This window comes from Camarhynchus parvulus, chromosome 1 (assembly GCF_901933205.1).
Source record: "Camarhynchus parvulus chromosome 1, STF_HiC, whole genome shotgun sequence".
Lineage (NCBI taxonomy): Eukaryota > Metazoa > Chordata > Aves > Passeriformes > Thraupidae > Camarhynchus > Camarhynchus parvulus.
Genome location: NC_044571.1, coordinates 59868676 through 59882382, shown reverse-complemented (window position 1 = coordinate 59882382; position 13707 = coordinate 59868676). Strand labels below are relative to the sequence as shown.

At 36.6% G+C, this 13707-nt stretch overlaps 1 protein-coding gene across 5 annotated transcripts in view; it reads right to left on the bottom strand.

Moving 5' to 3' along the window:
• Positions 1–13707, bottom strand: part of DGKH (diacylglycerol kinase eta) — a 157996-nt gene that overhangs the window by 22845 nt on the left and 121444 nt on the right. For 4 of the 5 annotated variants that reach the window (XM_030958400.1, XM_030958416.1, XM_030958424.1 and 1 more), the window contains 9 exons: positions 11301–11435; positions 9406–9523; positions 8872–8982; positions 8618–8714; positions 6252–6359; positions 3267–3380; positions 2843–2977; positions 1590–1756; positions 356–461 (listed from right to left, as the gene is read on the bottom strand). In XM_030958400.1, the coding sequence (XP_030814260.1) occupies positions 356–461; positions 1590–1756; positions 2843–2977; positions 3267–3380; positions 6252–6359; positions 8618–8714; positions 8872–8982; positions 9406–9523; positions 11301–11435 (1091 nt within the window). The remainder of the gene's footprint in view (positions 1–355; positions 462–1589; positions 1757–2842; positions 2978–3266; positions 3381–6251; positions 6360–8617; positions 8715–8871; positions 8983–9405; positions 9524–11300; positions 11436–13707) is intronic. The other variant, XM_030958408.1, reaches the window with a different exon arrangement.

The following is a 13707-nucleotide window of genomic DNA, read 5'->3' as shown; positions in this document are numbered from 1 at the left end:
GTGTGAAGAGAGAAACCAGGAAACTCATTCCCCTCAGCCCCTTTGCCTTCTCTGTATAGCACTTGGATAGCATGCTCATTTCACAGAAATGAGCATGAACATTTCTGTGAAAGTATCCACAGAAAATGACCTTTATGTAGTAACAGATCTGGTTCAGCCTCTGTCATGCCTCCACCCTCTCTGAGGATATGCCTGCACAGTATCAGGTGGGGAGGACAGTGGGGAATGTAGAAACTGTATCTTCTGCCTTCTCATCCAACTTGTTTTCAAATGGGGACAGGGGACAGTCCCCATGCCACAAGCTTGTGCACCCAGATGTTATAGTTTATTTATATAAATCTCTGATCTTCTTTACCTCAGGAAACCTTGGGTTGGCTTTATTTAATGCATGTGAACATGCATTAACAGCATGAGCAAGCTCCTGCTCCAAGAGGCCATGTACTTTTGCTGCTTCACAGATCCTACAAAAACATTTAAAAAGGAGAATAATGTTTCTTAATTTCTTTAAAGAATAATTATTGAGTAGACAACTTCATCAGATGAGAAAATGGACAAGAACATGTTTCAAAAACACTTAGAAAATTCTAGTCCTTTATAACAAAAAATTGAAAGGCAAGTATTTCTTCAAGCAATATAGCACATCGTAGAAATTATATCTACCACACAGATTAGTTATGATGCTACAAAATACTGAGATACATTTATTTGTCTTAGAACACTAATGCTATACAAAAAACATGGACCAAAAATGTTGGTCCTATTAATTCAAGTAAACTACAGAGGAAAACTCTAGCACATTGCAATAACTTACTTGAAATTATCTTAAAAACCCTTACACCTATTTCACAAGGCATATCCTTCAGATGTGACATGAAAATTGGCTGCAGTCATTTAAGATTATGGGAGGTCCAACTGTAACTACAACCTCCAGACCATCTCTAGAACAGTGAAGTTTCTAGGATGTCTTGGCTAAACTTCACTTTGAGTAATTGATAAACTAAATTATTAGTCTATGACTGCAGTATAAAGAGAGTATGTAGCCCTTCCTTTGTTATATTACTGGGGATTTTGATGCTAAAGATAATTAGTTGCTATGATGAAATGAATTGAGGCTTTATAAAATGTTCTGATTTTTTTAAAAAAGTTTTTATTTATCTCAGCCTATATGAATGACTGAAGTGTCCATCCTGGTGACTTTTATAGTTGACTTCTAAAGGGTTTTTCCAATAATTCCCAATTATATTTTTGCTTTGTCATAAAAGGAGAAGCTTCAATTTTTGTAAAGAAGCTTTGCAGTTTTCCATTTCAGTTGCTACTTCAGAAAGTTGGTTTTTACAAGGAAAAAAAAACCCAACACAAAAACAAATAAATAAAATTTTTAAAAATACATAGGAAAAGGACACAAAAAGAAGTTGAGTCTTAAAAATAAAATAAAATTTTTAAATTAGAACAAAACAACCGATACAGTGGCAACAAAACTTTAATCAAAAATCAGGGAAAATGTACACTTCTAATTCTCTGTATGAATTTGCATTAATAATTCAGACTTGGTGTCTAGGTTGCCAATCCAATTCTTAATTTTACTTTACCTGGTAATAAGTTCTTCTGCAGCTTGTGAGCACAACTGGATCTGTGCAACTTCTTCTTCTGTAGCCAACTCAACAGCTTGCTGAGGGTACAAGGGAGATCGAATGACAGGTTTGCAGGAATCATACTTCTGTTTGTCCTCCCAAGACTTCAGGGTGTTTTCAAAGGCCTAATCAAAACAAATTATACATTCAATTGACAGCACTTGGGAGTATTCTTTCTCACTAAAAACTTTAATTTTACATAATTTTAAATTATATATTATTTTAGTTAAAATTAACAAATAAACAGGTGCTTGATTTAATTTTATACAAATAATACTACCCGATTATATAATAATTTTACACCTAAAGTTTTTAAAACTTAGTATAGTGAGTAAGCCACTTCTGAAAGCTTGTTCTCTGTCTCCTCCCCATAGTCTTCAAAATGTGTCTTCCAAACCAGTAAGAACACAAAGACAGTAATAATGGTTGGACTTAATGATCTCAGAGGTATTTTTCAACCTAAATAATTCTAGAATTTTGTGATTCTCTAATGCAAGTACATTTTGTGTGGCTAGCAAGATAGAAATTCAAATAGAATTCTGATACAGAATTCAAATATTAAAAATGGTGGAGAAAAAAACCAAATTTACTAAAATAGAGAGTTCAAATTCCACCTTAACTCTGCCCTAAATTCAGGATCCAGCTAGTAGATGGAGAACTGAGGGGCAGTTGTACCTTTCACACAATAATCCCAGAAAAGCATCAACTCTCCAGTGGCTTTGTGACTAGGTTGTACTTATGTCTATTCTGTCTGAGACTGGCTCATGGGGCAGAGGGAGGATTGGTAGGACACAGAGAGAAATCTGCAGAAAGCTATTCTGAAAAATGGACAGTATAGAGCTTTGCTATTTATGCAAGTGCGCTAAAATTTCCAGTATATGACTGGTATAACACACCTAGAGAAAAAGAAAGAAGCAGCAGAAAGGGAGAGAGGGAAGAATAGATAAAATGTTGACCATTCTTACTATATATTAATAAGAATATAGGATTAACACTAATAAAACAAATAAAAGTTAACAAAACTTTGCCACTTATACAAAATAATCATTCTCTATCCAGGTCATTATAGAAATTATATCACTGTAAGTAACAGTATAAATTATATAAATAGTTATAAAACATTTTTGTAAGTACTGTTTTGTTCACATCATAACTGAAATAAATTATTACAGAAACCAGTGTTAGCAATGGTAGCTCTTTCTGTAACATACTCTGTCTCGTGTTAGCATCTGAGCTCTGTTTTTATGTATGATCTTAATAACTCCCGGGGGCTGGATCCATGCCTCTCCATCGACTTGCACTGGAACCCCTTCATCACCAAGTATGGTGATCTTTACTGACCGACACTGGAAAAGAACAAACACATTATTTTACACGGCAATAAATACTGCTGAGACTGACAGGCCACCTGTAATCTGTTGATTACGGGGAGCTGTGGCTTCTCTCTAGAACTGTCTCAGGAATTAACCTCTCCTATACTTCATTCATCATTGAAGACAATTTGTTACCCACTAAAAGCAATACAATGTCAGTGCTCTATTAATGTGTAGGGTGGTGGCCATCAAGAGTCCCGCTACTTGCCAGAATCCCAAACTGCTGCCAACCATCCTGCATGCTTGCAAGTAAGCAACAAACCTGAGCTATCCTGTGGTGCTGCAGTTTGATGACTCTGGACACTGCCATCTGCATGCTGCCAAATACAGCTACAACTTCTAAGATTTTATCATCAAATGATGGAGCTCCAAATATCTGTGAGGAAAAGAAAGTATTCTATTTTTGATTGCAAATCCAGCACTTAGATTGCTATGAAACACAGATTCATTTACAGATTTGTTTTCAACATTTAAATGCTCTAAGTTCTTTACTGTAGAATAACTATACTGTTTTTCCAAAGTCATAGGAGTAAGATACCACAGACAACAGGCAAATATAGTTTAAAACAGCAATGTTGATACCATTTGAAATATCTGGATGACAAGGCATATCCTGATATAGGAAAGATGGCACATTTCAGAATGCAGATTAAAAATGTTTTTCAAGACAAGATGAAAGGCCAATTAAAATCTCTGCTTGGGTAATGTACTTAATATCTAAGAGGTTCTTGAAGGTAAGAGAAGGTAAAAGAAATAAATGCTTTCCTTTTCTTCTCAGAAGTGCTTATCTGTTTATATTCTGAATTCTCTGGAAACCAGCATCGGAGTTTATGCTCTGCTTGGCTTAACAGAGCTTTGATACTGAAGACAATCTTGTTTGTGCTGTCTATAATTATCCACTGTAAACAAGAAAACCACTTCTGTATGGAACAGATGTCCTTCTGTGCAGTCGAGGTGCAGAATTTCCACAGGCTCACACAAAGCACAGGAAGTCTTGCCACCTGGTGTGCTGCCGGGGAATTCAGCCTCAGAGCAGATCTCAGGCTGCACTTTAACTGGGTCTCACAGGTGATACCATGCTAAGGTCACTTGGAGCTTGGCCATTTCATCTTGATATGCAATAGGGAGCAATGAGGGAGAAAAATCAGCAGGAGAAATCAATCCAGTAAGAGTTTAATGGGTAGGGAGATCACCTCTCTGAGCAGTACTTGGACTCCCTCAGTTGGCAACTTAGGCAGAGTACGCTGCATCAGTAAGTAACACCTGAGACCAGACTGGAGAAAAACAGTTTCTCCATCTGATTTTTTTCCCAGTTTCCATGGATTTTTTTCAATTTTTCACAGGAATATATGAACATCTTGAAAAGAACCAAGATCATGATTCTGCTGTTCCATGATAAAAAGTGTGGAGAGTTCCTGATCCAGTAACTGACAATTTACTGGCTAGCTCTGGCATGTGTTAAGAAAAAACAGTTGTTAAATTTCATTTATTTTGTGTTGCCATTTCAGCAAAAGGACAGGAAACACTCAACCAAGTCTTCTGCTGTGTCTCTCCACCAGTAATATCTGTACCGAAAACCAATCTCTTTTTTCTCCTTTTTTTTCTTTTAAAGGCAAACCAGTCTCTGTGGATGAACATTCAAATTGACTCCTTTCCTGTTACAGGTCAAGTTTCCAGCCTGTCTTCTGGACACCAAAATTACATGCCGTGCTGAAGCCAGTCAGGGTGCAGATGCCCTGCTTTGCTCACTGCTAATGTTTCAGCAATCATCAGATCTGTCAAGGTAACATCTTTCATTTGTCCAGACAAGCAGAACCAGCAGCACTTCAGACCACCACCATCACCTCTTGATGAAGAGTCATTCAAGACTGCACTAAAGCAGTGAATTATGCTCCTAACTTTGGCCAGAACAAACATGTCACTCTGCTGGCACATCTGCTCACTAGAAGACTAATAATATCTGTAAAACTGGTCCAGGACACACACATTTGCTGTATACCAGTATGAAAGCTGAAGCAAATCTTCTCTCTCACTGAAGCATTCCAGGGAGAAAAAAACCCTCCTGAACAGGGGCTGAGCAGATGTTAGAGCAGCTTTCAAGTTCTGACTATGAACATGGACTATATACAAAAGTTTTAGATATCCATTGCCAAATATAAACAGAATTTCCATCCTCTGACATATACCAAAAATAAGAAAAGGAACTAAAACATGTCTAAATTTCTTTTTTCACTTTTACATATGTGTATACATATACACATATATAAAACCTATATATACATATGCAATTCCATATGTATTATATAATATAAACATGCAATTACATACAATAGATAATATATTCAATTACATATGTTATATGTAGATATGTTTGTATGTATGCATTAAAAAATGAAAGGATAAAAACTCACAAGAAACATAAAACGTTTTGGCAAAAGAGTCCTGGACTGTCTACATCAAAATCACAAGCCAGCTTGCAACTACAATTTTAGGTGATTCAGACATCACACATTAAATCAGGACATGCAGATTAGGATAATCTGCTAGTAATTACAGTTGGTGAGCTGTGAGTGAAGTGGGTAGGGGCAGTAACACTGTTCCAGGTTGTAAGGCATGTAGGGATCCATGTGATTAAATGTTTCTTAGGAGTTGAAAGAAAGAAGGGGAAAAAGGTACCTTAAAGTATTTTAAAGGTTCATTTAAAATAATATTCAAAAACCAGTTTACTACCCCGACTAAATTATCAGACACTAAATGCATCAGTCTTCACTTTCTGAATCACCATCCCTCACAGCAAAGCTGTCTGAAGAACAGAAGGAAAATTGAGGTATAAACTTTGACTGACTATCCTGTCTACCTTGCTTGTTGTTAGACTATATCAAAGAGAAGAATCTATGCTTTGAGAAACCTTATTTACAGGCATCTGTAAAACAATATAGAGAAAAATTACTTGTGCCTCTGTTTATAAAATTAATTTCTAAAAAGACTCATAGAGCCATTTAAAAAACAAAATCATTATGTTTTATTATGAACATTTTGCTGGAATGGACGTGACAGAAGAAAATGGACAGTAAAAAATTATGGAACATATTTTCAACTTAAAAAACCCGCAAGACAATACAAGAACTGAAACATCCTCCTGAAATAAGAGGATATGCCACTACTTTTAAAATCAAGTGAGAAGAGCAGTTCATTATATTTATTGCTGGTTTTGCCCAGAAGGTTAAGTCTCTTTAATGCTACTTACATCGTCTTCTTTGGTTCCACCCCAGAAATTAGTCCCACCAGCATAGCTGGGAATGTTTAGCACAGCTATGCCCTGCAGGCTTGGAAGGGGGATGTACTGTCCATCACACTGCAAGGGAAAAAGCTCCTTCAGTACATAAATAATATGATAAAAGTAATCAGCAAAGAGTAATTTTTAGCACATGAAGTTTCAACAGAGCTGGCAGAGTATGCCAGAGTCTTTAAGAGGTCTGGTACAAGACTACTCGCTCCATGCAATGAAGCACCTCTAAAACAAACCTCTTCTTTCCAATCTCAGCAGAGGTGAAAAATATGTAGATCTACATGCTGTAGTATCTACAGCAGTGGTGCTCCATGAGTCTTGAAAGAAACATTTTCACATCCCTTGTTATGAAATTTCTGATGCACTTTGACCATGGTCTGTCCATCAAGGATTAAAAATCTTTTTGCAGTAAGAAAATCAATCTCCCTGAGTGCACACAGTAAGATTGCCAAGGACATTACAAAAAGATTCATTTATACATTTAGGAACTAGTCTTCCATCCTATACCAGCATTCCCAAAATTGCAATTGCAACTCGTTATTTAGTCAAATCCATTTAAACCAGGGGCTGGGGGGTGGGTGTCAAGAATATCCAAGAATATTTCTGGCATAGCCACAAACATGTGGTTATCTGTCAGTGTTTACATGTATTGTTGACTTCCTGCAAAAATAACTTTTGGCCAAGAGTAAGTTTACAGACACCAGTGAAATCGCTGTTGACTTAAAGCAGTACAGCTGCCTGCAGGGGGAAGCCCAATGATCTCAAACCATTCCACTGGGAGTCAAAAGTGCAGTCCTGCAGCAGTGCCACAGGCATGGAATTGAAGCAAGTTATACCCAGGTGTCACTTCATGGACCATGAAGTTGCCAGTCAAGCTGCCTTTAATGAAGATTGCTAGATGACTGCATGTTACCAGTCCACAGAAGGATCTTAAAATTATACAAATGAAAAAGAAAATCTAAAGAAATAAGGACCAAATCTGTAGCATCTTTATCAGGAGGAGAAAGAGATGCAAATTATTTCCAGAATGTGCTTAGTGCTCTCTTTTTGTGATTTAATCTTAGCAGCAAGACAGAATGTAACATTTTAATCAAGATGTGTCAGTATCCAAAATATGGTGTGATATTAATAGATGCTGCACAGCCATTTGTATTACAGTAGAAGTCTGCTTCTAGTGCCTGAATATGCAGGCATAATATATCCAATAATATGCAAGACAACAGTAAATGTGCAATTTTTACTTGCTGACTTACTTACAGGAATATTAGGGGAAAAAATATGGAAAGGTCAACAGTATTATTGAATCTTATTTGAATCCAATTCAAAAGATCCTTGAATTAGAATTCTATCTCCAGTATATATAACGTTCTCTCCTGGCATTATATTTGCTAACTACTGCATAATTCCTTGATAATTACTCAATCCTTAGCTAACAGCAATCTGCTGCTACCAGACAAAATCCTCCTAAATCTCAGAGTGAGAAAGAGCTCCAGTAACCTAAAATTATTCTTTCAACTTAAAAAGTTAACCTCATATAAATATCATAAACTTCCACATGAAACAGTTAGTACGAAATACAAAGAGAAATTATATATGTTATATAATTTCTGTCAAAGTCCACCTTAGATATTCTTTGGGTGAAAAGAACAGTAACCATCCTGTAGTCTTTTTCTGCATTTGGGAATCTCCTTTATGTTCCCAGTACCATGTGGAACTTAATGTTAGAACTTAAAAGCCAAATAAGAACTGTTTAGACATGGAATTTGTTTTTGCTTTGATAATATCTTGCTTTTTTGTGTGAATATTAGAGAAAGTCTCTACTGCTGTAGCTGGGCTTCTTGCAATGCATATTCAGAATCTCCACCCTTTTGTCAGGAATTTTTTACTATTTACGTGCTCTTGCTATATGTGTAGCTTTCATATACTTTCAATTGAACCTGAAGGATTAAAACTCCTTATCTCTTTTCTTCTCTTAATTTTATGGTCATTTCTGTGGTTGCCATTAAAAACTGGTCTGTCTTTTTATACAGTGAACATTAAGAAATATATCCTACCTACACAATTTATTCTCTTTTTTCAACCCAGTAATTACAAGAAACTGGGTATTTTTTGATCTTAAATGACACTGGCTATTTTTTGATCTTAAAATACTGACATTTTACTCAAAAACATGACTTGGAGGACTAACTTTTACATAGCACATCTTTACACAGTGCCTTTGAGGTCAACTTGGGTTGATGTAAGAATGATAACAGGTTTCAAAAATAAGCACTAATTCTTCACTACACATTGTGCCAGCAACTCTCTCCATAAATCAAATTTACCTCAAGTTGAACTTTTTGTTCTAAGTTCTTGTAAGTTCTCTGCAATAGCTCTTTTGTGCCAAGAACTCCATACCACATCATGTTTTTCGTCCGACTTCTGAAAGCAGGCAAAACAACATTCACATATTGACATACACACATTATTGTGTCTTGTATTTGCAAAAAAAAAAAAAAAAAAAATTTATATAAAGAGGTAAGGAAAAGAAAAGAATGGAAACATCTTGGCTCTGTTATTGACAGAGTAATTATATTACCTGCATTTTTCAGGGTGCTCTTCTCGCTTATTATTAAATTCTAGTGAAATTTTTGCATCTAACCCAATTCCAAAGTAGTTGTTCATGACACATTTTTCTGAATATCCCTCCCTGTTAGAGGAAAAGAGAAAATCAGGTGTACATTTGTACAGAACTTGGACATGCAAACATCTTTAACCAGAACTGTGACTGGTCACAGAACAGAATATGAACTAAGATACTTCAAGAGATCTTTCCTCTGAATCTTCCTAAGTAAACTGATTTGGGCTGAAAAACCCAGCTCTGAAAGATTACTGTCCTCCTCCTCCAGCTGAGCAAGGGATAAGTGAGCAAATGTCTCCCCTTATTTTCAGCTGCTGCAAAAAAATTCGCAATGCTCATAACTAACCTAGTACAATCCAGCTTGTTTTCAGACATTGAGGTCTACTGCCAAACAAGAACTTCATAATGAAAAAAATAAGAGACTACAAAAATGTGAGAAGGATGCCCTTAGGGAAAGCAAAATAGTACATTTAGAAAAAAAATATTTCTTACAAGGAATCTGGATCCGGGTCAATAAACGGCGTAGCACCAAATGGATCGATGTTTGCTAGCAACATTTTGCTAATAATTGAACTTCCTGCAATGGAAGCAGCTAGACCAGCCCTTAAACCTAATTAAAAAAGAAAAAAAATAAAAAAACAACAAAACAAAACAGAAAGAAAATAATAAAAAAACTTGTATTTGATAAATAGACAAACATATAATATAAGCCACATACTGAGAAACAAAATTCATTAAATCTGTACAGGGAAAGATTGTGATTCTATCTTAATTTTTACCAAAACTGGTTATCTTCTCAGGTCTCTGGCTCTCTTAAGCAGAAAGGCAGCTATGCTGCATTGGGGTGGCTCTCTCAGGTACCACCATGGAGAAAGAAAAAAACAAAGAAAATTTAGGGTTTCAGGCCAACACTCACTGGCTGTTATAGTAACCAGATGGCTGACCTAACATCCAAAAAGACCTCTAGAGCTTTTCATTCAGTTTAATCTTCATCTCCTAACTGTCCATGATTTTTCTTTTGTCCTTTTCTTTGGAAGCATACATAAGGAATATTCTCACAATTTTTACAACTGGCAGAGCCATCATTTAACTTAATTTGTGAAAGATCATGGCCTCAACATACCTGCTTTGACTAATATCAATTTCACTCTACAAAATACTCTGTAATGCATGTAAACAATGCAAAATACTAACAGCTTTCACTTAAATTTGCCTAAAGAAAAAGCGTAAGCTTGGTTCCACTGTGTTTTAGCTATACTAATAAAGTTAATTAAAACAGAGTTTTACTAGTCCTCTCTAGTATTAATTCCATTTGGAGCAGAACAGGTAGTTTTTCATCTATTAATTGAATTTAGGTAAGAACAGATTTTTTTCCCAACAGTTTTACAGAGCAGCTTTGTGTGGTTTCAGTTATCCACTTCCAGTGAGATATCCATAGACAGTTCTTACTCAGAGGGTTGAACTTTACATAGCTTTGTCCCTCATTCTCTTCATCCCAACCCATTGATTAGGATAAATGATAGAAGGATTTGGGGGTACCTGTGGATGAAAAATTGGATGTGACCTGGCAATGTGAGCTTGTGGCCCAGGAACTCAAACATGTCCCAGGCTGCATCCAAAGCAACATGGCCAGCAGGGCAAGGGAGGGGATTCTGCCCCGCTGCTCTGCTCTGGTGAGACCCCACCTGCAGTGCTGCATCCAGCTCTGGGCTCCCCAACATAAGAAGGACATGGACCTGCTGGAACGAGTCCACAGAGGGCCCTAAAGATGATCAGAGGGCTGGAGCACCTTTCCTGTGAAGATAGGCTGAGAGAGCCAGGGTTGTTCAGCCTGCAGAGGAGAAGGCTCCAGGGAGAATTTATTGTGCCCTTTCAAAATATAGAGCAGGTTTATAAGAAAGATTGAGAGACTTTTCACCAGGGCCTGCAGTGACAGGAGAAAGGGCAGTGGTTTTAAATTCAAATAGGGTAGGTTTAGATTGGACAAAAGGAGGAAAATTTTTGGGATGAGGGTAGTGAGACATGGGAAGAGGCTGCCCAAAGAAGCTGTAAAAGCCCCACCACTGAAGTGACCAAGGTCAGGCTGGATGCTTTTCTGAGAAACCTGATCTAGTGAAAGATGTCAATGTCCACGACAGAGCGCTGTACTAGGTCATCTTTAGAAGTCTCTTCCAAACCAAACCACTTGGCAGTTCTATGATCCGGAATTTTACTTTTCACCCTCCAGAATCAAATGCAACACTTCTGCTACTTCTAGTGTTGTGCCAAAGGATCAGAAATATTCTACATTATTATGCATTTTCTCCTATATAGTACCACACAAAGATATGTATGTCGGATCAAACAAATTCATGCATGAAGTAAAAGTCGTTTGACAGCAAGCTTACCTGGACAGATAATCCTCGTGTTAAGTACTGGGAGGTTTTCCTTGCTTGCTGCCAAAGCTGGGGCAGAGAAAGAACCTGTCTGAGAATGGATACCTCGGCTTGTACGTCTATCAGGAGATCTTGGTGCAGTTTTAGCTGTGCAGAAAAAACAGAAGTAAGAACACTAATTAGACCTATTATGACATTATCAATACATAATTTTTACAGCCCTGAAAATATATCAGAAGCATTAATTTATTCTGTTACCACTCCATGACAAAAGTCCTTCCCCCTCACACCACAGTTTTTCTTCTAAATACAGTAAGAAAACTCAGAAATATATCAAGGGACAAACACAAATTAGAATGAGCAAGTGTGCATGACACTCCACATGACGAGTTCCCAACTTATAATTCAAGCTACCAGCAAAAGTATTATATGTATTAAATGGAAATATGTTCATAAAATGTATTATATCCACCTTAAAATGCAACAGTATTTAATACTGCAGTAAGCTTCTGATAAACATACTACTGAAATAATCAAATTTAAACTTAAATTTCATCTATGTTTATTTATAAATATACAGATATTATACAATATATTGTCATTTATAACAATTTTAATGTAAGTAGTTCCATGGCCTGTAGGTTAGAATATTTATCTTATCAACACCTACAATATTTTCTTCAAGCAGCTAAAATGGGCCCATGCCTGCATAAGATGCTGAAAAAATCAGAGAAAACATCTTTATTTACAGCCAAACTGAAAACTGCAAGGGAAGAGAAAAAGCCATGTCCATCTTTGCCTTCTGCATTTAGAGAGATTGTGGGAGGCATCAGTTTTCCATCATCTTTTTCCACAGAAAAACTCAGAAAACAAACAAACCAGCAATTTCCCAAATAATAAACTTATTTATTAAAATTCTTCGAAAGTTGGATCAGTGAAACCTTGACAGATATCAATGTTTAGTAGCTGTTATTGACAAAGGCTCAGGAAAAGGAAAGGGAAGAAAATCAAGGGGAAAGAGATGATGTTCACAAAGAGCAACTGGAAGCTCAGTGAGGCCAGTTATTCTCTGGCTGCCTCTGGAGGCAAGGAAGAAGGATTGGCTTTGCAGAGGGCTGACCTCGGCTGCTGTAATTTACTTTCCTGGCAGAACTGGTTTCATGCAGCCTCAGAGAATATGCCAGTGCCTGCTTCAGCCTGGGAAAGCTAATCTTTGTGCAATTCAGCCCTGTCAGACATACCCAGAAACCAGTGCCCCAAGAAAAAAAGTTTGGGTATTACCAAATGCTTTGTTATAGCATTTCCATGTGCATGTAGAAAACTCTCGCACAACAGATGGTCACAGACAGACACTTCTTGGCTATCTCTGCTCCAAATTAGCTCACATGTTAAAACTACTTCAGCTTAGGACAACACCAAACTTTACCATCTGAAGAAGCTCAGAACAAAAAAATGAAATCATCTCAAGATAATGTGATTTTTCCTCTCAAAATATGAAAACTAATCCAGCAAAAATTAGAATTAGTAGGACTAGCACCAAGACAACAGCGGGAAACAGCACCAGGAATGTGGTGGGAAGCATACAATGCATCCTTTTCAGTGGCAGGAGTGAGACAAATCAGGTCATGTCAATCATAACTTAGCCTGAGAGTAATGGGTGTACTGTATGAAGACACTCATGGAAAGAAAATGTTGAGTTGGAAAATCTAGAGACAAAAAGATTAACTAGAACAAGGGTTTAGACATTGTGTTCACATCACTTCAGGCCAGGATTTGCCCATTCATGGGGATTTTTTTAAGTGATGATAATCTAACATAAAACTGTAAGTGGAATGGCAAATTCTTCACTTTCTTGTATCCATAAGTAAGATGACACACATTTCTGAATGACTTGCTGAAGTCAAACAGAAATTATTATACATAGGACAAGGAAAAGTCGGAAAATTTTTCTGGATTGTTTTATATGAAAGGATTGACCAAGTGGAAGTCATCTCCTTCTGACTTTAACACCTGCATAACAGCCATAGCAGTTATCACAAAATGCTACAACATTGCATGGTAGCAATAAAACACATTGATTTGTATCAATGCATGACAAAACACTGTAATAATGTCAAAAAATAAAAAAGAAATAAAAAACGGCAAGTGATATCTAACAAGAGTCATTAAATATTTAGATGAAGGTATTAACATATGGAAAAACATTATCTTCATCAAATGACCAGGAAGATCCTTGGAGGGTAAAATATAATACTCAAAACAAAATTAACATTCATTTTTTATAATACTACTGAAAAATTCACAACACTGTTCACACAGTCTGTTCTCTCTACACTTGCAAACAAGGCAGTTGTATTAAACAAGAAAATCAGCAGAGCAGCTGCTCTTTATTTGACAGACGGGACTCATGGGAATAACT